The 27,373-nt window shown below is 40.6% G+C and overlaps 1 protein-coding gene across 1 annotated transcript in view; it reads left to right on the top strand.

Moving 5' to 3' along the window:
• The first annotated feature begins 3,750 nt into the window (after nt 1-3,750).
• fasn (fatty acid synthase) overlaps nt 3,751-27,373 on the top strand; it is a 30,822-nt gene continuing 7,199 nt past the window's right edge. The window contains exons 1-31 of the mRNA XM_055021109.1: nt 3,751-4,292; nt 7,244-7,379; nt 8,024-8,176; nt 8,287-8,460; nt 9,554-9,754; nt 9,881-10,003; nt 10,205-10,320; nt 10,452-10,586; nt 10,794-11,253; nt 11,682-11,869; nt 11,953-12,142; nt 13,185-13,279; nt 14,428-14,562; nt 16,226-16,429; nt 17,643-17,758; nt 17,886-18,061; nt 18,156-18,347; nt 18,646-18,726; nt 18,825-19,007; nt 19,820-19,999; nt 20,763-20,966; nt 21,727-22,043; nt 22,130-22,531; nt 22,684-22,848; nt 23,160-23,275; nt 23,366-23,520; nt 23,730-23,933; nt 24,460-24,610; nt 25,726-25,904; nt 26,060-26,179; nt 27,245-27,367. Coding sequence (XP_054877084.1) covers nt 7,253-7,379; nt 8,024-8,176; nt 8,287-8,460; nt 9,554-9,754; nt 9,881-10,003; nt 10,205-10,320; nt 10,452-10,586; nt 10,794-11,253; nt 11,682-11,869; nt 11,953-12,142; nt 13,185-13,279; nt 14,428-14,562; nt 16,226-16,429; nt 17,643-17,758; nt 17,886-18,061; nt 18,156-18,347; nt 18,646-18,726; nt 18,825-19,007; nt 19,820-19,999; nt 20,763-20,966; nt 21,727-22,043; nt 22,130-22,531; nt 22,684-22,848; nt 23,160-23,275; nt 23,366-23,520; nt 23,730-23,933; nt 24,460-24,610; nt 25,726-25,904; nt 26,060-26,179; nt 27,245-27,367 — 5,365 coding nt within the window. The 5' untranslated portion in view covers nt 3,751-4,292; nt 7,244-7,252. The remainder of the gene's footprint in view (nt 4,293-7,243; nt 7,380-8,023; nt 8,177-8,286; nt 8,461-9,553; nt 9,755-9,880; nt 10,004-10,204; nt 10,321-10,451; nt 10,587-10,793; nt 11,254-11,681; nt 11,870-11,952; nt 12,143-13,184; nt 13,280-14,427; nt 14,563-16,225; nt 16,430-17,642; nt 17,759-17,885; nt 18,062-18,155; nt 18,348-18,645; nt 18,727-18,824; nt 19,008-19,819; nt 20,000-20,762; nt 20,967-21,726; nt 22,044-22,129; nt 22,532-22,683; nt 22,849-23,159; nt 23,276-23,365; nt 23,521-23,729; nt 23,934-24,459; nt 24,611-25,725; nt 25,905-26,059; nt 26,180-27,244; nt 27,368-27,373) is intronic.

The raw sequence follows: 27,373 nt of genomic DNA, 5'->3' as shown, positions 1-27,373 counted from the left end.
GGCCCCAATAAAGAGGCATTCTATTAGGTGAAGAACAATAGGTGCCTGCCATGCAATGCATGGAGGCAGTTACTGACTTGCTTCGCAAGTCAGTAACTGCTCTCCTTATGCATTGCTATGGGCAGGGCCCCAATAAAGAGACATTCTATTGGGTGTAGATTAATAGGTGCCTGCCATGCAATGCATGGAGGCAGTTACTGACTTGCTTTGCAAGTCAGTAACTGCTCTCCTTATGCATTGCTAGGCAGGCCCCAATAAAGTATTTATTCTAAATAAAAAATCTTCATTTCAAATTGTAGCCGTTTTTTGATTTGTTGCCGAACAACGAAAAAAAGAAAAATTCACATTTATTTATTTAGTTATTTATTTATTTATTTAGTTAGTTAGTTAGTTAGTTAGTTAGTTAGTTAGTTAGTTACAAATGTAATATATACTGCTCAAAAAATAAAGGAAACACTCAAACAACACAATATAACTCCAAGTAAATCAAACTTCTGTGAAATCAAACTGTCCACTTAGAAAGCAACACTGATTGACAATCAATATCACCTGCTGTTGTGCAAATGGAATAGACAACATGTGGAAATTATTTTCATATTTATTTCATTCATTCAGATCTAGGATGTGTTATTTGAGCGTTCCCTTTATTTTTTTGAGCAGTGTATTAAAGACTCTAAATCTCTGACTTTGAGAATCAGAAACGTACAAACTTCTGCATATTTCAAGACAGGCGCCACATTCTATGATAATTATATATATATTCTGACTATAGGGGGTGCATATAGATATATATATTTATATATGCACATATATGTATATATAAGTGTATATATAAATATATATATATATATATATATATATATATATATATATATATATATATATATATAATATATATATATATATATATATATTTATATTTATATGTATAAATATAGAGAGAGCAAACATAAGAAGAAGAATACTGTGGGAAGGTGATCAATACTAACAAATAGATATGTTCTCCATGTAGAAGTTTTTTTGTGACATAACATATGTCAAATTATGTCATATATCTGAGTCTTTTATAATTTGAATTTAATGCAGGAGAAAGACTGAACAATCAAGTGTTGATTTATGATTCCTGACCAGTGGTGGCAAACACACTGTTCTATCAGTCGTTAGGCAAGACATAGGTTTTGCCACAGGCAGATCATCAGTCTGATACAGGGTCAGCATGAGTCAATCACGCACTTTCATACTCACTACTCAGGTGGGTTTAAACCAACTGACTCTGGACTGTTGCTCCATGTAATACCCAGTGAACAGACTGCGATATCACAATATGATGAAACAGGGGGGGCAGATACTACAGCAATTTAAAGATGTTCAACAGAAAAGCCTCCTTGTTAAGTAGTGATCTAAACAACAACAGCAACATAACATGCTGTTTTATGTTGACCACTGAGAAGCATCCCTGTTTTTCTTTAATAAATAATTAATAAATAAACTTCTGGCATATTCTTTCTCTTATTATTATGTGTAATTTAATAAGTATTTATGATACATTTTTTTAATTCTAACTTATATAAAACAAGCAAAGTGTGGTCAGACTTAACATCGGATAGTGACAAAAAGGTCTTTGTGTCTTTTTTTAGTGTGTAAACTTCTAGCTTACACTATATATGTCTTGGGGGAATAAACCACTACACTATGTTCACCATCCTCTACCTCAGTCTCCATAGTCACAGTAACCCAGCTGCTAAAGGAGGCTCTGTCACATAGCCAAAACTAAGAACATCATGTTCCATATGTTTAATCTCTTGATTTTTATCTTAATTTTGAAAATAGCCTTTTGATTAATTGGTGAATGTTCATCAATGCTTCTAATATACAAAATCCTTGTCAAATTTTGTCCATGATGTCACTTAGTTCACAGATAACAAACGGTGCTTCATATCCAAAAACTATAGAAAGAAAAGCTCTCCTATGGCCTTAGCCTCCAACAAGCATTCTGAAGCTTACAATGAAGCTCACAGCTCAGTATTAAAACATCCCTCTATAACTGAATTTTGGACCTGGCAGAAAGATAACCAACAATACATGTCAGCAGGAAGAATTTATGCTCCATCAAACTAGCCTCGAGCCCCCCCTTAAGTGTGTTCAGTCCTTTGTTTGTGACTCTGCTGATACATGACGAGACTGCAATATTTAGTACAAATTAGCTCATATTGGGGGGTCGATGGTGGTCCAGCAGAACTGCAGCAGCCCTGTATTTGGACAAGGGTTCCTGACTGACACATTTTCTTCTATTTTTCTGTCTGTATCCATATTCTTTTGGATCTGCAACAAATAAAGGCCACTAATGCCAGGATAAAAGGATAAATTCAGATTCAACAATGAGACTGAAATAATTAAAGGGGCAGTAATAGGTGTTTTCTGGACATAGTACCATTTTATAGCACAATGCTATAATACTTCCAATTGTTATAAAAATACTGTATATGTCAAGGATAATCTGACTTTGCAATTTGACATTTTGAAATTGGCCTCTGTCTCTTTAAAAAGCTTCTGCTCTATTCAATAAACCCCTTCAGAATGCCACCCAAATAATGCACCTCATTATACCATTAATAACAGTTCTTCGGAGTGTTGGACTGAGAAGTAGTTTGCTTGATGACCTCAGCAGCAGTTTGTCAGGTTTTGGTAACTGCTGCTGCTAGTCTGGAGGGGCTGAGAGGGGGAGGTGTCTCTTCTGTGAGGTGGAAACTTTGCTTGAGACTGCAGTTTCAATGAGGAGCTTTGTAAAAGCAGGCAGTGCATTGTATAATTTTTTTAGGCACCCCTGAATGGTTGCCACGGAAGATTTGTGGAATTCACAAACACATATGAAAGAATCTAAACAACATTCCAGATATGTTTTTGAACAATGTAACACAATACAAAAGTAAAAATAAAAATAAAAAAAGTTGACAACATAAACTACTCTCTTCCCCTTTAACACAGCTAAGTTAAGACATTAGCTGTGGGGATGACAACCTGTTCTAATATCAATAAAGCTAAACCCTTCAGGGAAATATTATACATGCTGTAGAGTACACCAGTGGCTGTCCTGTGGAGAGGGTAACTGGCACTGGAGTTTTTACATGCTTTAAAATCTTTCATGGGAAGAAAAACTCTACTGCATTCTGATGAGTCCATATACTGAAATTGCACTGTGGCTTACAGGATAGCTGGGCATCAGCAGTCTCTTCCTTATGAACCACTTTCAAAACGCAATAATATTTTCTCAGAGTAATAAAAAGAAACTCAGAATAAGACTATGTTGGTATAATTTTTATTTAATTTTCATGAACTTAAGCTGATTTTAAACATAGCATGCAACTTGTTCCTGAAATAACATGACCTGTGCTGCTCTTTGTTTATTTTACTATCTATCTATTTAGCAAGATAGAGTTTGCCTTTGTTATCTCTGTATTACCACAGTAGCCGGGTTAAGTGAGTCCTTACAGAAGCCTGACCGAAATGATGAACTCCAGTAACCCAAAGAGATCACGCGAGAACTGCAGGTGACGTCAGCATTTGGGCTTGCCTTATAATCACCTTATCTCTGAAAGTCACACAACTCTCTACGGTGATTGGATAAGCCCTCACACCTCCGCTGCGTGATTGGTCAAGTCAGACGTCATGTCGAATAGTTCATTGTTGACATCAACGTGTGAAAGCACCGGTCTCGTGGAGTCTTTTGTTCTTATGCATCATTTAATTTTAAGATCGCAAAGATAATAAAATGGTTGGTATTAAACCGGTGCTTTTTATGTGAAGTTCTCATGGCTTAACATCAGTTTTCCCTGAGTCACTTGACCAAATGAAGAATAATTATTTGAACAATTATTCAAAAAGTAGAAAGTCGGTTTGTTCTTTTCCGTTCAGCCTAAACATTGTTTATTGAGTCGTAACATTTTCGGGCAGTAGGAGCAAAGCGACTCGGGACGAGTTAGAGGAGCCTGAACTGGAGTAACCCCCCTGCCAACATCTTTGTTCCTGTTACGTCGGAGGCCAACGAATTACTCCATCACTGGCTGGATCCAGAAGCTCTGCCTCTCCTCTCATTGGACTGCACCGTCAAGCGGCTGTCAGCCCATGTGGCGTGGCCAGACATAATACAGCACATTTATATTCATCAGAGGGAAAAAAAGGGAAAGAAGCACGGAGGCTGAACATTGAGGAGAGGAGCGGGTTCCCGACGAGACCTAGCTGAACTGCCTTCCGAACGAATTCAGCACCGGGACACGAAGAAGAGTCAGAACCAGGTGAGCTCTCTGCTTTTCCACTGAGCTTAAGCTCTAATTCTCTCACGCTGCTGCGTCACTTAAAAAAAAACAAAAAACAAAAACAAACAAAAGTAACTTGGGATGTAAGTAATTAGAATTGATAAAGATAAAATTTAGCCTTTTATTTGAAAAGTTTGACTAACGGTTGATGCTAACTTTTCTTAGAACTGTTCTCTTCTAACCACAAGAGAGAACGTGTTGGGCATCAACAGTGACTTTCCACTCCTAAATTCCTCCATCTGAACTTTCCAGTCGCTTGAGTTGTGACCAACCGGTCTAGTACTTCAGTATCAGGTCTGGCTGATCAGGTTCCTGGAAGAAGTGACTGCGCTGTTAAAGATTCCCTTTATCCTCTTAACATGGATGGCACGCTGGCTTTCTAAGGCACTAGCCTAGCAGAAATATTTGTCTATGATTGTTGGACCTTTTTATTAATTAAAAATAAGTGATTCAAAAAAGCCTTTTTCTGTGAAACAGCTTTATATTTTTTGCTCTAAGTATTTTTGTTATACCAGTGTGTGTGTGTGTGTGTGTGTGTGTGTGTGTGTGTGTGTGTGTGTGTGTGTGTGTGTGTGTGTGTGTGTGTGGTTGTGTGGGGACGGTGGGGTCAGAAAAGGGGGGGCTCTTCCAGGGGGAAGTTGGGGACAGAGCCATCACTTATTTGGCTGCTCCTTGAGAAACAAAGTGGGGCTAGGAAATGCTGAGAGCTGTTTCTGTTGATTACAGTTATAAGGGATGCACCAAAATGAAAACTTTGGTCGGTATTATTGCCAATTTTAATGCTGTTGTAATGGCCCATAGCTGATACTGTATTTACTAATATCGTATGTCAAAAAAATCTTTTAATATTCTGCTAATTTAAAAAAAATCTATTCACATTTGCAGTTTTCCATTAAATAAAAACTACAGTTAAGTTGATAAGTAAGTCTGCTCACACAATACATTATTGAAAATCTTAGTGGCTATAGATGTAAACACATGAGTTGTATTCATATTTCAGCCATGACATCAGTGCTCATCGTCAACCATCAGAGTCTTACACTCAGAGGCAATCTAAGAATTCTCTTCCTTGGACTTTCCCAGGACTCAGAATTGCATCAAAGTTTTGCTTTTGAACGTCAATATCCATATGTTTTATTGGATTGTCTTGGAATAAAGTGGACTGAAGTGAATGCATTTTAACATTGGACCTGTTTGCTTTGAATGATTCCTGAAATGATTGTTGTTGGGAATTGGTGATATTTGTGTGATTTGAACTGATGTTGCATTCAGTTCAGTGATATTTTATGAATTACCAAACAAAACATTTTATTGGGTGCTCTACTTGTAAATGAATCATATTTCACTCCCAGTGTTGAGCAGCATTTAGCACATGATAGCCGTGATATTCCTGATCAGTAGCTTTACTATGAGATGATTGTAGAGATTGTGGGGAAGCTGATCAGGAAGTTGAGTAAGCTGGTTTCCTGTTATTATTCAGCAGGTTCTTCTTATTGGATAGTAGAGGAGGATGACATACAGGTAGCTCTAAAAAATAAAATATAAAAAAGTTCAATAATTTCAACATTATATCATTGTATGAGATTCTGAGTTTTTTTTTCTGTAAGCCATAATTATCAAAACGAAAAGAAATAAAGGCTTGGTTTATTTCATTCTATGTAGAGGATGTTGCTTCCTTAATACAATTATTGAACTTCATCATATTTAATTTTTTTTGAAGAACCTGTCATTGCCTAGGGAGCAGTCACAGAGTTCAGCATGGATTTATATTGTGCCGTTGTTGTCATTAAACTGCTGACTCGTCCTCTCCTGTTGTGGCATGCTCTGGAGCTAAGCAGCACTGCGTCGGTTTAGACTATGTTCAGGAACTGGGTTTTATGTACAGAGGGTAGCTTCTGTTTCCTTGAAGTGAGAGTGCCGTTGGTGTGTGGTATGGGTTTGTTCAATATGGCACGGGATCTGTTAACAAATTGTCTAAGAGCCCATCTCTCTTTCTATTCATTAAAGTGTTAAGGTGTAATGGCCGACATGGATTTGTGAATGTTTCTCGGCAGATCATCCAAGCACTGCATTCTGCTCTGACTGATTTCTTCTGCTTTTGCTGTTTATTCCCAATTAAATGTTTCTGGTTATCAAAAAAGTTTAAAATCAGACAAATTTATCAGATACAAACAGCAAAATCAGAAATTCATTTATTAAGAGAAACAAGCTGTCCAAACCAACCTGCCCCTCTGGGTAACAGTAATTGCCCCATAAACCTAATAACCAGTTATGCCACCCTTAGCAGCAGCAACTGACATCAACAGTTTCTGATAACTGGAGTCTTTAGCATCATCTCTGAGGAATCTTGGTCTGCTCTCCTTTACAAAAATCTTTTCATACAGTCCCATTGGAGGGTTTTACAGAATGAACAGTGTGTCTAAAGTCATACCACATTATCTGAATTGGATTTAAGTCCAGACTTTGACTAGGCCACTCCAAAAGTAAATTTTTGTCTTTTGTGCTCCTTGTTATTTTTATTTGGATGCCTTGCTACTGCGCTTTGGGACATTTTCTTAGCCCCGAAGAACCACAGTGGGATTGGGCTTTATGTTCTGTTCTCATGGTTGGACATTAAACATCTTATTCCCCAGGGTTGTCTTGTTGAGGGAATACTTTAGATGATACATATGCTGCTAGCAAGTGATTTCACTACATGGAAATAACTGATGAGGAGCCATGTTGACTCAATAGAATCAACTCTTCCCTTCCCTCTCAGATTATTGGATTAATGGTTTCTAGAGGTTCTAAAAGTAGAAGGGGAGGCAGAGCACGTGGAATAAGCTCTGAGATTAATATCCAGAGGCAAACATCCTGTCCAGAATGAAAAGGTTTTTTTTTTTAACGAGTTTACTGTCACTTTCTTCTACTGTTCTTTTCTGAAATTACAGTAATCCAGGATGGATGAGATCGTCATAGCAGGAATATCAGGCCGCTTGCCAGAGTCTGACAACTTGGAGGAGTTTTGGGAAAACCTCATCAATGGTGTGGACATGGTGACAGAGGACGACCGGCGGTGGACCCCAGGTTAGACATGCTATGTGGAAATGCTGGGTTTGAATTATGGTGTAGTAAATTACATCTGCACGGCACCATGGTCAGTCAAAAATATTTTACTTATTTTTCTCACATTCTCATTTACTCATACATATTGGTTTTATTAGTAATTCAATTCAATTCAATTCTGTGTTAAACCTAAACATACACAGATAAAAAGATGTGAAAGGAAATCAGCTGCAGGTGGAGTTCATTCTGCAGTGCTTCTTCAGTTGTATTTTCTGACCATTTCATTGATGCATTCTAAGTATTTCAAAATTGGAGGATCAGCATCTCCACCAGGTTCATTTATGTGATCTAAATCAGACCTTCATTATGAAAGTTGGTGCTTTGCTGGTCCATTTCCCTCTACATGTAACCACCATCTTCACATCCATCCAGTAGATTTAAGATTAGGATTCTGCATGACTTACAGCTTTGCTTGTCTACAGTGATGTCATTCAAGATGCTGTAGATCATATAATGACTTAATATGAGCTTCAGCAACATCGGGTTTTTTTATGCTTGCCACATTTAAAATATGTTCTTGTAAATTTTTGATGTAAAATTCTTTCAGCACTGTATCAAACACAATACGGATTCATCTAAACTGTAGTCTTTCTGCTTTTCTGAAGGTTTGTATGGTCTGCCCAGAAGGAACGGCAAACTGAAGGACATTAGTCATTTTGATGCAGCTTTCTTCGGAGTCCACCCCAAACAGGCCAACACCATGGACCCCCAGCTCCGTCTCATGTTGGAGGTCGCCTACGAGGCTATCATGGACGGAGGTGGGTAAACACAGTGGACCGCGGTTAGATGCATGAATCATGCATCTAACAGTAACATCAGCAGTAAAGCTTAACTGAGTTGTCATTGTTCAACAACCCGTTGCCAACAGGTCTTAATCCGAGCAACATGCGCGGCAGTAGGACGGGGGTCTATGTTGGAGTGAGCGGTGCTGAAGCCGGTGAGGCTTTCAGCAGAGACCCAGAGGAGCTGCTGGGCTACAGCATGACAGGCTGCCAGCGTGCCATGTTGGCCAACAGGCTCTCCTACTTCTTCGACTTCAAAGGTATGCATACACAGTTAGTGGCTGAATGCATGGAGTCGCATTCAATAAATGAGAATATTACTGAAGACTTACTTTGTTTATTTCAATAACTCCATGTCTGAGTGGAACAGATTATATAGATTCATTCAACTCTGTCTGATGTTTTCTGTTTCTGTTGTTTATAATTTTCTGCTCAGAGTTCATGAAAACATGACATTTAAGATTGGAATATTCCATCGGACCAATTAAATAAATGTTTACTACAGAAATAGGTGGTTAGTGAAAAGTACATCCAACACCTGGCTGCTTAAAGTATATTTACAAAAAATACTTTCAATCGGACAAACAGGCCTCAGCTGGATGGATATTTATGGATATGTGGAAAAATTACTGTTCTCCAGGAAAGATTTAATTGAATAATAATTGCAATGGCAGAAAGTTGCCTGTGAAAATCTTGTGTGGTCAAACTGCAATATCCTGAAGCAGCATCTGATCCAGTTTATGAGTTCCTCAGCCATGATAAAATGTGAATGCATTGCTACACAGTCCAACAACAGTTCTGATCATTGTCGATTTCTAAATCTTCATCAGCTACTCTTCCAGTCCACAGGGGTTCAGAATACCCGGAAGTGCTGATGTTTAAATGTTTGCTGGATCTTTTCTCATTTTAACAACAGAATAACATTAAAACACTTATATATGCCGACTAACACAACCACAGTAGCTTGCCTTCAACTTCCATATGTGTGTTTTACTCATGTACATTTCAAAAGAGACAGGGTCTCTGTAGTATATTATTCTTAATTTCTTCATTTAGTTTTGAATATATTATTCTTTTATCTTTGTGTGAATATACAAGACTTGATATCTTGTTACTTTGCTGCTGCTACACCTGAATTTCCCCTCTGAGGGACAATAAAGGACATTTCTTTGGTAAATGGCAAATGGCCTGTACTTCTATATTGCTTTATCAGGTCTGGAGAACCCAATAGTGCTTCACACCACATTCATTCATTCACACACTGATGGTGGAAAGCTACGTCTATTCAATCATATTCTATTCAGTTTTTGCATCCCCGTTTTTGTTGATTTACTTTTATGTCATTGCCTCCAGGTCCCAGCGTTACCATAGATACAGCCTGCTCCTCCAGCCTGCTGGCTCTGGAAAATGCCTTTCATGCGATTCGGCAGGGCCACATCGATGCTGCCCTGGTGGGAGGAGTCAACTTGCTGCTTAAGCCAAATACTTCAGTCCAGTTCATGAAACTGGGGATGCTGAGTCCTGAGGGGACCTGCAAGTCTTTCGATGCATCAGGTAGACGAATTTGGCCCAAAAATATTTTTAAAAAGTTAGTCAAAATTAAATTGAGTCATTCCTACAAATTCAAGTGACTAGTATATGACTGTACTCGTTGTCTCGTCACCATTTTTTATTAATTAGGAAATGGATACTGCCGTTCTGAAGCAGCAGTCGTGGTGCTGCTGACCAAGCGATCTGCAACAAACAGAGTCTACGCAACTGTAATCAATGCTGGCAACAATACGGATGGATATAAAGAACAAGGTCAGTAGACCCACCTGAAGTCTGTAAATTTACAGACTCTGAAACATTATATACTGGATAAAATACATTGATGTATGAATAAAGGCAAATTATTAGAGCTTCATGATTTAAATGCTTTTAGTAAGTGGACTGAATATGTTGTATTCACTTTATTTGCCAGGTTTTCTTTTCGCTTTTCTAATAGGCTTCTTGTTGCCCCAGGTGTAACATTTCCTTCAGGTGACATGCAGCAGAGTTTGGTTCGTTCGCTCTATAACGAGGCCAATGTATCCCCTGAAGAAGTTGAGTACATCGAAGCCCACGGCACTGGAACAAAGGTCAATACACAACTTGTGGTGTCATAATCTGTTTAGATGTTCCATCACCACACACTGTTCTTTTCTCATCTGTCTCGAATATTTCACAAGGATTATCTTGTCTCTGCTGCATCTCTGCTGTCTGCTTGCAGGTCGGAGACCCGCAGGAGGTGAACGGGATTGTCGGTGTTTTCTGTCAGGCAAAGCGAGAGCCCCTGCTTATTGGCTCCACCAAATCCAACATGGGCCATCCAGAACCTGCTTCAGGTCTGGCTGCCCTAGCAAAGGTGAGCAAATCAGAAAGCCTCTTACCATCAGGCTTGAGACTGATATGGGAAACCTCTGATCAATGTCAGAGAGACCAAACAAGTTTCTCAAATCTTTTTGGTTGACTTCCTCTTTGTGGGCTGATGGATAAATAAGAAGCTTGGGTTAGAAATTCTGAAGTGTTGTCATCTCCTTTGCAGTCACAGATTTTTTCATCTTTTCCTCAGGTGGTTCTGTCTCTGGAGCGAGGCATTTGGGCTCCTAATCTGCACTTTACTCACCCTAATCCTGACATTCCTGCCCTTACTGACGGTCGGGTCCAGGTCATTGACCGGCCCATTCCCGTTCGGGGGGGCATTGTAGGGATCAACTCTTTTGGATTCGGGGGCTCCAATGTTCATGTCATTCTTCGCCCAGCTAGCAAACCAACAAACTCACCTACTCCACGGACGGTTCCCAGAATGCTTCCGGTGTGCGGCCGTACCGAGGCTGCAGTGAACGCGGTCATCCAGAAGGGGAAGGAACACAGCAGCGATGAAAACTTCTTATCTTTGCTAAGCAGAGTGTCAGAAATCCCGGCTGCTAGCATGCCCTACAGAGGCTACGTTGTTCTCGGGTCTCAGAATGACGTAAAGGAGGTTCAGTTGTTGCAAACTTCAGCCAGACCACTGTGGTACATCTGTTCTGGTGAGTCATCATTCACGTTCATTTAGTCATACAATCAGACAAGTGTCAACATGTAATCACAACATTCCTGTTCTAGCTAAAGCCAGTGTCGCTGTGTTTGAGGCACTGAAGAACTAATGTACCCCATCATAATGCCCAAGCATAAACTGTTCATGCTTGGGCACAGTTTAGAATTTCATCTGTAAAAAAATACTGTAATTCAAAGGATGTGTACATCTAGTGAAAACCAAGACAAAACAATCAAACCTTTGCCTTAATGTACACTTTAAGTTCCAGCAATTCAACCAAAAATGTTGAGCAGAAAGCTCAGTGTGATTCAGCACAAGGAGAAAAGGCAAAAAACTTATAGTTTATTTGAACTCCCCAGACACACAGAAGGTGTTTTTTCTTATTGTAGTTGCTGGATTCAGACTAGCATCTGTCCACAGGTATGGGAACCCAGTGGGCAGGTATGGGCCGTAGTCTCATGCAGCTGGCGGAATTCAGAGAGTCCATTCTGCGTTCTGACGTTGCTCTGAAGGACACTGGACTGGTTGTGTCTCAGCTGCTCAGTGAAGCTGATGATGCCACTTTTGAGGACACTGTCAACGCCTTCGTTGGTCTTGCTGCCATACAGGTACACAGCCTTTCTTCTCCTTCAGTGTGTGAACTACGAGCAGCAGCTCTTAACTGTGTTGGGTTTGTGCATGGTGTTTACAGATAGCCCTCATCGATCTGCTCAGGAAGATGGGTCTTCAGCCTGATGGCATCATAGGACACTCTGTGGGAGAACTGGCCTGCGGATACGCTGATGGTTCCTTCAGCCACAGCGAGGCCATTCTGGCCGCATACTGGAGAGGTCACTGCATCAAAGTGGCCGACCTACCTCCAGGAGGCATGGCTGCAGTTGGTAAGGAATCTAGCTATAAGCTCTGTCTACTGTCTATGATTCCACTGATAGAGGCTGGGTTCCACAACAGCCAATACAATGATGGCTGAAGCACAAATTACTGAGATTTAAACCTGGTAGAAACAATCTGGATTCATTTTAAAGCTTACTGAGGTCGAAACTAACTATAAAAAGATTCTTATTCATTTTAAAGAGCATGACAGAATCAAAACCAACTTTATTTGCCAATTTTGTGAGTACAAACAAGGAACTGAACTCTGATTTCACTTTGCTTTTAATGTGCACACATTTAATTAAGAAGCTGTGTTGTGATGACTTTCCTGTAGGAATTGTTTCAGAAAGAGCAGGAGCTTTTAAAGAGACAGTAGCTCCACCACCAGAAGACAGTAGATGGATGGAATGGATGGATGGGATTTATGTTTGTAGGGATGAGTGTCTGGTTCCATGAAACAAATATGATTATAGGTTTAAAATTAAAATGCTAAACTAAAGAAAAACATTACAGTCATCAAAAACCATCAGAACAATAAGGACTTCCAGTTCCACCGGGAATATCAGATATCTGGATCCTTCTTAATAAACCGGTCAGCTTCAAGCTCATCTGCAGCCAGTCATAGTTCAGTTTTAGTTCTGCAGGAGGCAGTTTCACACGACGGAGAGCTGTTTGTCCCACAGACGATTTACATAACAGAACCTTGCCTAACTCCCTCTGGATGCTACCCAGTTCCTGAAACCCATTGGAAACATTAAACACATCTAATGTTTGATTAGATTTCAGAACATGGCAGTGATGTTACCTAATTTGTCCAAGATCTTAATTTTTGGGTTGAATCTCTTTGATGTTTCAAAATGATCGATTCTGTTTGAAGTTTTAATAAAAACTGTAAATGACATTACTTCAGTCTGCACTATCAAATATAGATGTTGTTCTCTGTACGGCAGTAAAATAAGATCTCAGTATATGTTGTCATGCTGGTCAGATTTTGCGTTGTGTCTTGGTTAGCAACATTTAACAGTTGAGTAAAGCTCCTGTTTTTTCCAGGGCTGACCTGGGAGGAGTGCATCGCTCAGTGTCCTCAGGGAGTCGTTCCTGCCTGCCACAATGCTGAGGATTCTGTTACCATCTCAGGCCCTCAGGTTAGGCTTTCTTTTTTTTTCATACAGTTCTAATGCAGATTTTTTTCTGCTTGTTCATATTCGACTGTTTTTGTGCGCTATAATTAAAGACACATTCCAAACTCAATGTGCCGAGTTTGTTCACCTGTGAAGTAAAAATTGTGTTATTATTTCTTTTAAGAATTTTATTTGAATTCTTTAGTTATTTAACACTAGTATTGTTTAGTCTGTTAAACCGTGTAGGTCAAGGAGTCTTTAAAGTATCAGTTAGATAGGTTTCCTTTTGACCTCTCCTTGGAAAAGTTCCAGTAGGTTGTCAGTGATTAAAATAAGGCGCCAGTGTTTAACAGATAACAATAAACAGGTTAGGTAATTGTAGTGAGATGGAATAAACCCGAAGGCTTAACAAATTCCTCCATTAAATGTCACGAGCTAAGGCTACGTGCTGAGTGAACGTACAAAGTCTGATAATGTTCTTGTTATGCAAAATTGTTCCATTAGTAAACCTGATTTTTGGAAATGCACCTATTTTTGAACAAAGATGTTTATCATCTGAGCAATTAACTTACCCTAAGGATGGAATGCACTCTCTCTATACCCTGTTAAGAGTGACTGTTTATTAACCTGTTCGACTAGAATTGGCTCTGGGCCAGGGAGTGACCACATTGTATAGAGAGTGTATTGTGAGAGCTTGCAGCGCCAAGTTAGAACTCATTGTAAGTACAGCTGTTGTGTTGTGTTGCAAGCACAGATGGGAGAAAGTTCAAACAGGCTGAAACCAGCGTTGTGCAAGTTTACACAAACTGGTTCTCAGCTCACAGATTAAAACTGAGTCTTGTATCAGTCAAATTTTATTTATAAAGAGCTTTTCAAATAGAAGAGTGTAGCAGTATTGTATGGAAAAGGAAAAGTATGAAACTACTGGAGAAGCATCTTGTTCACATCCTGTTAATTTTTATGAATATTTTTATTCATGAATTTAACATAATAACATAATAAAAAGGGCAATGGCAATGATTTCAGTTCAGAATCATAAACCAACCCAGTGCCATAAGCTACTTCCTGCTGTCTCTTCCACATCAATATACACAATAGCTACAGAAAGAAGATGCTAATCTCGCAGCCTGTGGATGTTTTTCTTAGCTAGTGGTGTGTGTGTTTTTCTGCAGGAAGCAGTCCATGCGTTTGTGTCCCAACTAAAAGAGGAAGGAGTGTTTGCAAAGGAGGTTCGCAGTGCCGGCGTGGCTTTCCACTCCCACTACATGGCCTCCATCGCTCCTAACCTGCTGGCTGCTCTGAAGAAGGTACGCAGTCTTGCTGGAAGTCAGAAGAATCCAACATATAAGTTGTCTTAGAGCAACTGCACTACACATTTCCTGAGATTGTAAGGCACCTGTGAGGTGAGATTTCCTAGCCGTCTTCGGGGCATGCTGTTCAGTCTCCAGAGTTCTCTTCTCTACAATGGAAAAATCTTTTTTCTTCTTCTATTGACTTGACTGTATTACAAATGGCCTATGTGTTTTGTAACGCCATTGAGAATCTACCAATGTAACCAATAAGAAAATTCAACTGCGATACCCACCGTTCGACCCATGTCGAATATTGCAGGACTAAACAAATTTAAATGAAAATTTCACCATTTACATAACAACATAGAGACTACGATAATTTAGACAGTTTGCCTAGAAAACAAGTTGATTTTCAGTTTATTTGTCCATTAAGGCACCGATTGTTGCTTTGCTTCTTTGGACAGAGGTAGGCAGTTGAATCAGAATGACCAATTGAAGCACTAATTACAGTTTTAACTGAATATGATACATCCTTTAATGATATGAATCTGAATTGAATAGTTTTAAACCTTAAATCAGATCTCAATGCTAACTTTCATCTTTGAATGCATATTCGAGGCGTTATTGTCTTGAGAGATGAAAGATTTGGGAGAATGTTTTTCCGGTCCGGTGTGAAAATCAGGTCTTCTTGTTGATAAAGTTATCTGAGCGTTATATCACACAACTCTGGTCTGATTCCATCTGCTGACTGCTCTGGTGTTCCTGATGTGAAATGGACTGCCAGGGTAGTAAGGACCGGTCCTTGTTGCTTATTGTTTTTGCCAATAAGCAGCCAGAGACATCTTCTGTCTTGTAGACTTTCTCCTTTTTTGACTGATTTCTGGATCAGAACCCAGTGGTTCTAGAATGGTCCAATGGTGTGTGGCGTCAGGGCCAACTCAAAGGACTTGTGCCAATATTCCTCCATCTCAAAAGACGAAGGTGGGGTGTTGGGCTCTGGCCAACCGGTGACCTAGATCAGAGGACAATCGGACCTGTGTTGTTGGCCACAGTGAGACTGAATGTGTCCAGTGAGATGTAACTGGACCCTGTTTTCTTTCTGAACTCTGGTCTTCTCTGTTTCGGAGTGAGAGCTGGAAACTAGAGAAGGAATAAGACTCCTTTTCACACTAACTTTGAAAAACCTCTAAGAGCTCCTGGGGTTTAATCAGTTGAATTGCTGAATATTTGTCTGTTATTGTGTCCAAATCCCAAGTGATATTTGTCAATAGATGTAGTTTTAGCTTTTGTTTTCTATCTGTCTGTGTTATGTAAGTTTACATTCAGTAAATGTGTGGAAATAAGTTTATTTCATAAATAAAATGTTTCCTAATCTTTACCTGACTTTGACATAATTTCTTATTCAATAAGACATTTTTGAATGCGAAATAAATCCAGTTCTGTTGGTTTTCATTGGTAGATATATGAGAACGTAACTTTTAAATACACTAATTGATAAGTTACAATGGCACTGAACTCTGTGCCATAATATGCTACATGCCAGCATATATATTTTCTGATTATATCCGCATAAGATACTGTACCTTAAACGACTCTCGCCTATGTCAGGTTTCTTCATTAACTGCTTTTCAGTCTGTGTGTTTCACATCAATATCTACTGCTGTCTGTGATGTTAAAGGTGATCAAGGAGCCACGGGAGCGCTCCCCTCGGTGGATCAGCACAAGCATCCCTCAGTCTGAGTGGAACTCTCCTCTGGCTATGCTCAGCTCAGCTGAGTACCACGTCAACAACCTGCTGAGCCCTGTGCTGTTTCAGGAGGCCCTCAGTCTGGTGCCTGACAATGCTGTGGTGGTGGAGATCGCACCTCATGCTCTGCTGCAGGTACTTCCATCTAATGTAAAATACTGTATTCAGTTATAGTAGCTTCATGCCGTTTGTCTATAGTAGATCATCATTCACGAGGGGATTAGATTGCTGATGCTTTTTATTTGATGGAGTTATGAATATGTTTGTGGTCTGCTAATGGTTCCTAACTAATGGTAGATAAAGTGTAAAATAATAAATAATATAATGTCTTTTTAAAAGAGGTTACTGCAGAACTTCACTATAAAAAGCATTGCTATGGCATCCTTACTTTTTACATAAGTTTTAATCAAATCCAGATATGTTAAAAGAAGAGTAGTTATGTCTTTAAAATAGCTGTTGAATACCTAAATATTCTTAAAGGGGCAATACTATGTAGAATTGACTTTTCTGAGCTATAAATGTGTTATAATGTTATTCACTCATCAAAAACATACATCTTCCTGTCCACTAATGTGTTTCATACAATCCATAATATGACTTCCTAGATAGATAATCTATTACTCATACTTCATAATCAAATAAGATTATTCAGACACCCTTCTGAACAGTAAGCACCAAGAAAACCATACTGTGTGTGTGTTGTCAGAGTGGCAACAGATAAACTGGCCAGAGCCCCTTATCTGTCCTGTCAGCTCTTACCCAGCTGGCTGAATTGATCTAAAACGCTGCATCACATTAAACTCGCACTTAAGAAGTAGATATATCCTTTGCACCGGTATCCAGACCCTGTGTCTCCTGAAGGACAAATTTTCTTCCTCAACAATGGTCAAGCTAATGCCTACAAACATTGTCATCAAAGACTTTAGATTTTTGTTTTAGAGGCATAGAAAATAGAAAAATAACACACCTTCTCACACATTTAACACTGGCGCATACACTAATTGATCTCAGCAAAAACCAGCAGCACAAAACATAAAAACTAGGAGTAGGCATAGAGCATTCATTTTAGCATATTGATATTTTTATATTAAAAAACAAACAGTAAGAGACAATGATATAATGTAGTAGAACACCGGGATTTCCACATAACTGAACCCACTATACATGCTCAATACAAAACAGGAAAAATACTTCAATACCTCAAAAAATCTTTAGTTTCTCTAATTTTGATCCACATAATGAGCACCTTTCAAAACACCAGTATCCATGGCATGTGTAATTTTCTAAATTGATTGATCTTGGATTAGTAGAGATATAAATAATAACTAAACCAATGTTTTCCTCTTAGGCCATCCTTAAGCGGAGCCTGAAGCAAACATGTTCCATCCTTCCTTTAATGAAGAGAGGCCATGCTAACAACCTGGAGTTCTTCCTCTCAAACATTGGCAAAATCTACATGAATGGGTGAGTGGGCACCTCAAACCTTACTGTTAGTATGACTTCTGGATTTCAGCTTATTTTCTGCCTCCTAATTTTTGCTGTCACACCATGGATTGTTTTGGTCTGAATTTTTTTAATCACACTTGTTTAGGATCAACTTGGATGCTAACAGCCTGTACCCAGTGGTGAGCTGTCCTGTCCCAGTTGGCACTCCGATGATCTCTCCCTTAGTGCAGTGGGACCATTCCCAGGTTTGGGATGTCCCCAAAGTAGAACATTTTTCCCACAGCTCAGGAGGATCTAAATCCACTGCCGTCTATAATATTGGTAAAAACGCAGTGTTCAGCTTCATTGCTTGTGTGCTCATTTAGATTTCTTATGATTCTTTTTTTTTCCTCCATTGTCTCTCATATTGAAACAGAGATAAACTCTGAGTCATCAGACAACTATCTCATTGAACATTGCATCGATGGACGCTTTCTCTACCCAGCAACGGGTTACCTTGTGCTGGCCTGGCGCACTTTGGTCAGGAGTCGTGGGATCATAATGGAATCCACTCCAATCAGCTTTGAGGACGTGAAGATCCACAGGGCTACCATCCTGCCAAAGACTGGTGAGAGACCAGCAGGGCTCAGCATGGATACCAGTCAAGGATCAATGACTCACTTATCCATGTTAAGCTGTTTCACTGTCTCAGGATTGTGACAGTACTACAAGTTCCAATTCAGTGCCATTTCCTCTTTTCAAACTTTTTGGTGCAGGTGCTTTAAAACGGGAGGGCCTAAGTGTTTGTGAACCAAATTCAGAAGATTTTGATTCAAATGGATACTTGAAAGGACAGATATTTTGTTTGTATCAGTTCTGTCAAAATGTCAGCCATTTTGACAATCTTCAAACTTCTCTTCATGCAGGCTCTGTTCAGTTGGAGGTGAACCTCATGCCAGCCACCAACAAGTTTGAGGTTTCAGAAAATGGAAACCTGGTTGTCAGTGGTGAGAGCTGTTTGCCTCTTTGTTATGTTTCAGATTTTTAGCAAATACACACAATCAAGATCTTTTACTTCTGCGGTTTACATATCATCTCATTTCAGGTAAAGTAGACATCCTTGAGGATGCAGACCTTCAATCATTCCATATTCAAATAAATCAGAAAACTGACAAAAAGAATGACTCCAACATGAAACTTAAGTCAAATGACGTCTATAAAGAACTGCGACTGCGTGGCTACGACTATGGAAAGGCTTTCCAAGGCATCTTGGAGTCCAGCAGTGAAGGTAAAACAGTATCCCTGCATTCTTTAGGATTTAAAAATTATTTTTTGTGATGCTCTGACTGATAATTTAAGAATAAAACTGTAGTGATGGAAATAAATTTAAATTTGCCTTAAAGATATTTGACTTCACTTTGAGTTTTTAAAATCGACTTCAAGCACAAAACTCTTTAAGTTTAAGTAGTTTAAACTGAAGAGCTTAAACTCTTCAGTTTAAACTACTTAAGACGCTTCATGGTGACTCCAAAAAAGCATCCAGATAGTGCACACAAGTGATTTGATTGGCAGCAAACTGCCTTTGTTGATTGGTTCATGGATTCTTCCTCCTATAAGGACATTTCAACCAATCCATGACAAGACCACAGTCGCAGGCGAGATGGCGAGCCATATCAATTGTGGCAGATCCCTGCATACAATAAACCGGCACTGGTACCAAATTATATCCAGTTTGGGCTGTTCCATCTTTGTGCCCAACTTTCTTGTCTTTTATCAGTGCTCCCCAATCCTTTGCTTCACCTTATTTCAATAAGTTGATCATGAGCAGATTTCTGCAGAACCCTAGTGGGATTCACAATGGAGAGATTTGAGTCAGGATTGCTGGAGCAAAATCACGCACAAGATGATCTGGAAATTAGACGCTGCGCACGAGGGTTTGACTCCACAATTTTTTACGAAGATTTTTGGACAGAAGATTAGAGAAACACTTGTGACTCCCTTAGACAAGTTCATTCTGCAAATGCTATTAAGCTTTACGGTAGAAAATAAAATTTTCCGCCGTGTACCTCACTATATCATATTTGATCTGTTTGTTTCCAGGAGACAGTGGAAAGCTGCAGTGGACAGGAAACTGGGTGACCTTTTTGGACACCATGCTGCAGATGATGGTGGTTGGATTACCAGGTCGCAGTTTGCGCCTGCCGACCAGAATCCGCTCTGTACGCATCAATCCTGCTGTCCACCTGGACAAAGTGTGCGAGTATGCTGATGAACTGCAAGGTGAGTGTAACTGCTATGTTCAAACTTGACACTTTTAGGTCTTAACTAACTTAACTGGTGATATGGACAATATGTTGTGGTACTATTCTGAAGAACATTTCTTTCTTGTTTTTTAGGTATTACATATTTTCAGGCTGTGACTGCATGGCACAGAAATCATAGCATCACAAACACAAATACTGCTCTTGAAAAACACTTCCATTTGTAATCCGGACACCTGACACATAAAAAACTGATTTGTATGACTAAACTGCACACAGTAACTGGAATTGGTCATCTTTTCAAATTTTTATTATCAATAAACACACAGTGGAAAATTTAGTAGAAATAACAATCCTGATAAGATGAATAGTTTGGGAAGGTATTAAACATAATTAATTGGAATTTATAGAGACAACAATAAATCAAAATTCTTATAAAAAATTCATGCTTAGCCCCAGCCTTCATATTAAAGGTGAACCAACAAATCACCTGTAATCAAGGTAAATTATTGGTTTACTGCTGATACTTAATGTGAAACACATCAGGTTCTACAATTATTCCCTACCTTTCTCCCTTATTGATGAATGTACTATTTAAACCAGTGACACTCTCTTAATTATGGGAATGTATTATCACATTTATCTTTTTCTAAGTCATCAACTCCTAGAAAGTCTGACCAGTCAGTCAACCAGCAGATTTTCTGGTTCTCTCCAGACAGAAGGTCAGCTGTCCGTTTGTGTCTTGAAAGCTGAGCTCATCATTGACCTTTTCATTGCCGTAGCTGTTGACGTCCACGTGAGCCGCTGCCTGGACAGTATTGCTGCCGGCGGAGTCCAGATCTCCGGTCTGCATGCCACTGTGGCCCCCCGGAGACAGCAGCAGCAGAGCCCCCCCACTCTGGAGGAGTTTGTGTTTGTCCCGCATGTGATGACAGAATGTCTGGCTACCAATCAGAGCCTGATGGAGCAGCTCAACATCTGCAAAGGTAAATATTGTATAATATCTGTCTGTTTGTGTGATGGTGTAGCTGATGGCTTTGTCAGAATATAATGAATGAAAAGCTTGAGTCAGTCTCTATGGAAACATTAAAGAGGCAGTATTTTTGTAAGATCAATGTTTTTGAGCTTTACATCATGTTATAATTTTATTTCCTCATCCAAAACATATGGAGTAATGTTTTGATTTTTTTTCATGGATGTTTGAGAAATCCTTTAGTCCCCATGGCAACAATTCAGCTGTGCAAAACAGCTGATGGACATACTGCCTCCTCCTCGAAGCGCCAGTTTCTAAGTTTCCAAGCTTCTGCCTCACAGAGCAACACCTCCCCCACTCAGCTCCTTCAGACTAGCCATTAGCAATTAGCAAAGACCTGGTGGAACAGCATCTGCTGGGCTCATTATAGGAACTACTTCTCAGTGCAACGCTGGTGAAACAATAGTAAACGGTTAATAGAGGAGCTGTGCTGCCATGACTTCCTGAAGGCGGAGTTTCAGAAAGAGCAGAGTTTTTAAAGTGATAGAGGCCCAATTTCAAGGTGTTAAATTACAAAGTCAAATCTTATATCAAATTTTATATCAATATATTATATTTGACATATTCAGCATTTTCATAACAACAGAAGGTAACATAGTTATTTGATTGTGTTATAAAATTGCACTCTGTGCCTAGAAACCACATAATACTGCCTCTTCAAAGACTGGAAGTGGAGAAGTTGTGTTATGATTTATTTTACATCTTCTCTGCAGCTTTGATTCACACACTACAGCTGAAGTTGGCTCCTCATGGTGTGAAGCTGGCCGTTCCTGGGTTACCCGGCGACCTGCTGGGTTTTCCACCTGACCAGGAGGCGTCGGCGCCCTGCCTGCTGCGCCTGCTCAGCCTGCTGTGTGGCTTGGAGCTCAACGGAAACCTCCAGTCAGAGCTGGAGCAGGTCCTTGTCCAGGAGAAGGCCTGCCTGCTGCAGGATGGCCTGATGCATGGCCTGCTGGAGGATCCTGTTCTCCGTCACTGCCTGGACATCAGCATGGAGAACTGTACGCCTGGGAGGATCAAAGTCCTGGAGGTAATATCTGAGATTTTTCTGGATATGAGCAGTTTTCATCGTGATCCATGCATCCCATAACCTGTTCCTCTCTCTTACACCCAAAGGCTTTTGCAAACGATGGCCAGCTTTTCTCCCGTGTGGTTCCCCTCCTCAACATTCAGCCAATGCTACATGTGGACTACACTGCCACAGCAACACACCTGGATCTGCTGTCCGCCCATGAAGCCGCGCTGGAGCAGCTTGCTGTGGCTTCAGCGCAGTGGAACCCTCTTAGCGAGCCGGCTCCAGGGAGGATAGCTGCCGGGGCGGACCTGGTGGTGTGTAACCACGCATGGGGTCCCCTGAGGACGGACCCCAGACAGCTTGTGGCTAACCTGGCCTCCGGGGCCAGAGAGCAGGGCTTTGTTCTGATCCACACCCTGCTGAAGGACCAGACTCTGGGAGAGACGGTGGCTTTCCTCACCAGCATCACCCAGGGCAACGAGCAATGTAGCCTGCTCTCACAGGTTCATGGAAAACATTTTATGATAGTAATGATTTTGATGTCATAAAAATAGTGAGACATAAAAATACTAATTAGTAATATAATAGAGCTTTTTCAAGAAGTTCCTTCCTTCTGATGACGACTTACTGTGTTTTCTTTGTATTTCTCCTCCAGGCTGAGTGGGAAAGCGTGTTCTCTGAGGCCAACCTGGCCCTGGTAGCTGTCAGGAAGTCTTTCTATGGCTCCGTCATTTTCCTTTGCCGCCGCAAGTCTCCCAGCAAGCAGGCCATCTACCTGCCTGTGGACAGCACCGACTTTCTGTGGGTAGAAAAACTCAAGGTGGGTTCCAGCTGGTTTTCTTCACTGATGTGCCCTCAGATCTGCAGATGTTTTCATTTGTTAGCTCTCCTGTTCCAGAATTTCACTTCACTATTGATATGTAAAAGAACATTTTCTGGATCCTGTTAAAAACGAAAAGCCAGATCAAATGTTTTCCTTTTTTATTCGTTGTAACGTTTGTGGTTCTGTTTGTAGTAGAATAACAGCCAAGGTATTACTGACCCGAGAAATCTGACCAGGACTGTGGTCAGATTTCTGACCTGGTTCTGAATCCAGTTCTGATCTGGTTCTGATGTGGTTCTGTGTTCCAGGAGATCCTGTCGGATTCCTCGGACCACACTGTGTGTCTGACTGCCTCTCAGGCTCACAGTGGGATTGTTGGGATGGTAAACTGCCTGCGGCAGGAGCCTGGGGGAGAGCGGATACGGTGAGGCAGATAAAACCTAAGCTTGGGGTTTATTTATCTGTCTGAATTTATCTGTGCTAAATGTGTTTGTTTCTTCTTCTTTGTGCCCAGCTGCATGTTTGTGTCCAACCTGAACGGCTCCTCAGCGGCACCGAGCCTCCAGCCGGGCCAGAAGTCCCTGGACTCGGTGCTGGAAGCAGACCTGGTCATGAATGTCTTCAGAGATGGACAGTGGGGAACTTTCAGACACCAACTTGTCTCCCACGGTATCAGTTTATCAAAACTTGCTTCATATAAATAACAGCAGCAATTTCTTCCATTGTTGCTCCTTGTATCCATAATTTTAGGTTTACAGTAGTAATAGACATTCCTAATGTGTATCAGTGGCTTGGAAAATATGACCTATTTCACAATACACCAGATTTGAAGAATTTTTTTGTTTTGTCCCTTCAGCTATTGTTTGTCTGTTTTCCAGACCTGAAGGAGGAACTGACAGAGTCTGCATTCATCAACGTGTTAACTCGAGGTGACCTGTCCTCCCTGCGCTGGATCGCCTCCCCCCCCCGCCGCTCTGACCCCAGCAGACCCTCCCTGCAGACGTGTCACGTCTACTACAGCGCACTTAATTTCCGAGACATTATGCTGGCTACTGGCAAACTGCCACCAGACGCTATCCCAGGTAGCTATCAACATCACTGCCCTTCATTAGTTACAGTTATGGAGGATGACGCTGACATTATATTATTATTATGGAGGTTAAGCATCTTCATAATATTGAAATTCTGTAGCATGAGCTCATCTGGAAAATATTTTCAAATTAAGATGTGTGAAAGTTTCAAACCCAAAAGAACAGAAGGGCCCATCTCACATTTACTGAAGAAAAGAACAGTTGAGATGTTGTGACGTGACTTTGACTAGGCCAATGATTCAGGAAGATCCTGTGACTGAATTTCAACAATTCTCCAAAGAAGAATGGGTCAAGAGTTCTCCACAGAGATGTAAAAAGACCAGTTATGATCTAATGGCAGGTACTCCTGCATGGTGTGAGGACCAGTTATTAGTTTTTATAAATTCATCACATTGGTGCAGATCCTCTATAGTTCCTCTTGAACATGTCCAGAAAGTATTACTATAACCCACTCCATCCTATCTGTGTGCTTTCCCTTCAGAGAAGTCATTTTTCCTCCTTGTTGTTGTATGTTTAGGGGACATGGCTCTGCAGCAGTGCCTGTTGGGGATGGAGTTTTCTGGTCGTGATTCCAGCTGTCAGCGTGTCATGGGGCTGCTGCCTGCTAAAGGTTTGGCTACGGCTGTGGAGGCTGATAAACGATTCCTGTGGGAAGTTCCCCTCAGCTGGTTAGTGTCACTCCTGCTGATAAATGTTAAACTGCCAACATTTCCAGTGGCTCTGTTTGACCTCCACAATGTTCTCTAAAGACCTGACCGAGGGGCTTATTTACACCTGTTCACGTAAAGGGTCTTATTTTGTAGAATCCACATTTTTGAGTCTTGCGTCATGTTCTAAAGTCATCCCCACCTTAAAAACATATTCAGACTGTTGCTCACACTCGGTGTGTACCTAGAGTTTATTTCATTTTTTTACACAGTTCCCCTCAGCATAAGATTATTATTATTATGGAGGTTCCTTCTTGCATGTTTGAGGAATCGATCAATCTCCCATGGCAACCAGTCAGGGATATATAAAACCCTGGTCCCATAAAGCTTGTTCCACAAAGCTCCTCCTACTGTAAGCTTCTGCCTCACAGGGCACCTCTTATTGCACCTTCCCCTCTGTAGCTCCTTCAGACTAGCAGTAGCAGCAATTAGCAAACACCTGGTGGAGTTACGTGCCACAGACAGTTGACTGCATTTCCTCCTCTTCTTTCTCTGCCCTTCTTCCTGTCTAGCTGTTAATGTATAAAGGTGGCTAGTGCCACAAGAACCTTTAAGAGAAACTGGACTGTTTGGCCATATTGACCGTTGTTACATGTGGAGGAGAAAGGAGGAAGTTTGCCATCCTGGAGGCAGTGAAGCACAGGGGCGGGTGTATTACTGCAGGAGGGCTGGTGCACCTCACAGAGTAATGATACAAGGAAAGAACATCATGTAGAAATACTGATGCATTGTCTCAGTATATCAGCCTGGAAGTGAAGTTAAGGTTTGGTGACATTCAGGTCTTTAAGAGACGACGTCCCTCAGTACACCAGCAGATTAGTCACAAGGGGCTAAGAATTGTTTATGGAAATCCTAGCTGACCTGAAACAGGAACAGTTCAGTCTGATCTAACGTCATAGTGCAGGGAAAAGGTTGGTTTATTTTTACAGGACATGTCATTTTTCTCATAGCTGTGTGTGTGTGTGTGTGTGTGTGTGTGGTGTGTGTGTGGTGTGTGTGTGTGTGTGTGTGTGTGTGTGTGTGTGTGTGTGTGTGTGTGTGTATGTGTGTGTGTGTGTGTGTGTGTGTCTGAGCAGGACCATGGAGCAAGCGGCCTCGGTGCCAGTGGTGTATGCCACAGCGTATTACTCTCTGGTGGTGCGGGGCAGGCTCCGCCCCGGTGAAACCGTCCTGATCCACTCGGGCTCTGGAGGCGTCGGCCAGGCTGCCATCGCCATAGCACTCAGCAAGAACTGCAGAGTTTTCACCACCGTCGGTCAGCACACCGTGCTCTGTCCTTCTGTCAAGTTTTCTGATTGCATTTCTTTCTCTTTAAATATTTTGGGTTTTTTTTTATTAAAAAGTATTATTTATGTTACTATAGTAACCTCACAAGGCTCTGATGAATATCTTACTGTTTGGATTGATTAGGCTCAGCAGAGAAGAGGGCCTACCTGCAGGAGCGCTTCCCTCAGCTGTCTGCAGAATCATTCGCTAACTCCAGGGATCTGTCTTTTGAGCAGCATGTTCTGCTCCACACAAAGGGCAAAGGTCAGCACCTACCTCATGTTCACAAATCCTGTTATTAAGCACACCGAGCAATATGTGATGATATTGAGAACATCATTTATGTTATGCTGTCTGTAGAATTTAGAAAATTGCTCATTTTCTATCATACATTGGAGAAAATTGTCATTATGAAACAGGTGTGATAAAATGCTCTGTAAAAAAAGAACGAATTTTAACATTTTGATCTATTAGCTCTGTTTTTACACAAAGGGCAGGAGTGTTGAAAAGACACTCAGCTTCACATTACATGAAGCTGAAATAATATTTTATTGCACACATTGAGTCAGAGACCTAAAGATTGTTTATTACCTTAAAGTGGAATCTGGTCCCTGTTTATTCTGAATCTTATTGAATGTGGAACTCGGCTCGTCTCAGACTTCTGCTGTCAGTCGGTCAGGTTTTCTCTCCTCAGTCTTTTGGTTAAGCATAGAGCTGGAACTGGACCAGTGAACACTTCCTCCACTTTCAATGGGTACCATGTCCTCCTGTTTAGATGCACAATAAAGACACAACAACAAAATGGAATGTGATGATATTGAGAACATTTTGAAACATATTTAATTATTTAGAATTTTCAAAAGCACACTGGAGTCTAACAGAACCAGAACAGAACAGAACAGACATACGTCCATTATCTGAGGCCAGGAGAATATTACTTTCAACAGAGCTGTTTCAGTCAGCTCTGAAACCTCACTGGAACTCTCCAAACTCTTCATTACTGTTTAGATGCTCACATACTTGATTAGCTATTAGTTTATAAAGAGTTTTAGGTAAGAAAGGAAGATTAGATATAGGTCTGGAATTTAGGTTGTTCTTATTTTTTGGCTGTTAATTGTTGCAGTTCCCTCGTTCAGCCTCCTAAGGCTGGCATAGTAAATACAGTAGACAATCAAATTCAGCACAATCTCTGTTATCTCTTTAGTGATATTATTTTCATTATCATCTGTTGGTGAAAAGGGGGAAAAGCCCCCATCTTTCTTGTGATTTTCTTCTTGTGTATGAGCCAATGAGAAATCCCCACTCAGTCGTGTTTTCTGCGTGTTTCAGGCGTGGATGTGGTTTTAAACTCTCTGGCTGAGGAGAAGCTCCAGGCCAGCATTCGCTGTGTCGCCCGACACGGACGATTCCTGGAGATCGGAAAATACGACCTCTCCAACAACAATCCACTGGGTCAGT

This window comes from Poeciliopsis prolifica, unplaced genomic scaffold (genome assembly GCF_027474105.1).
Source record: "Poeciliopsis prolifica strain line A6 unplaced genomic scaffold, Auburn_PproV2 SCAFFOLD074, whole genome shotgun sequence".
In the NCBI taxonomy this organism is placed as follows: Eukaryota; Metazoa; Chordata; class Actinopteri; order Cyprinodontiformes; family Poeciliidae; genus Poeciliopsis; species Poeciliopsis prolifica.
This window is presented reverse-complemented; position numbering and strand designations above follow the sequence as displayed.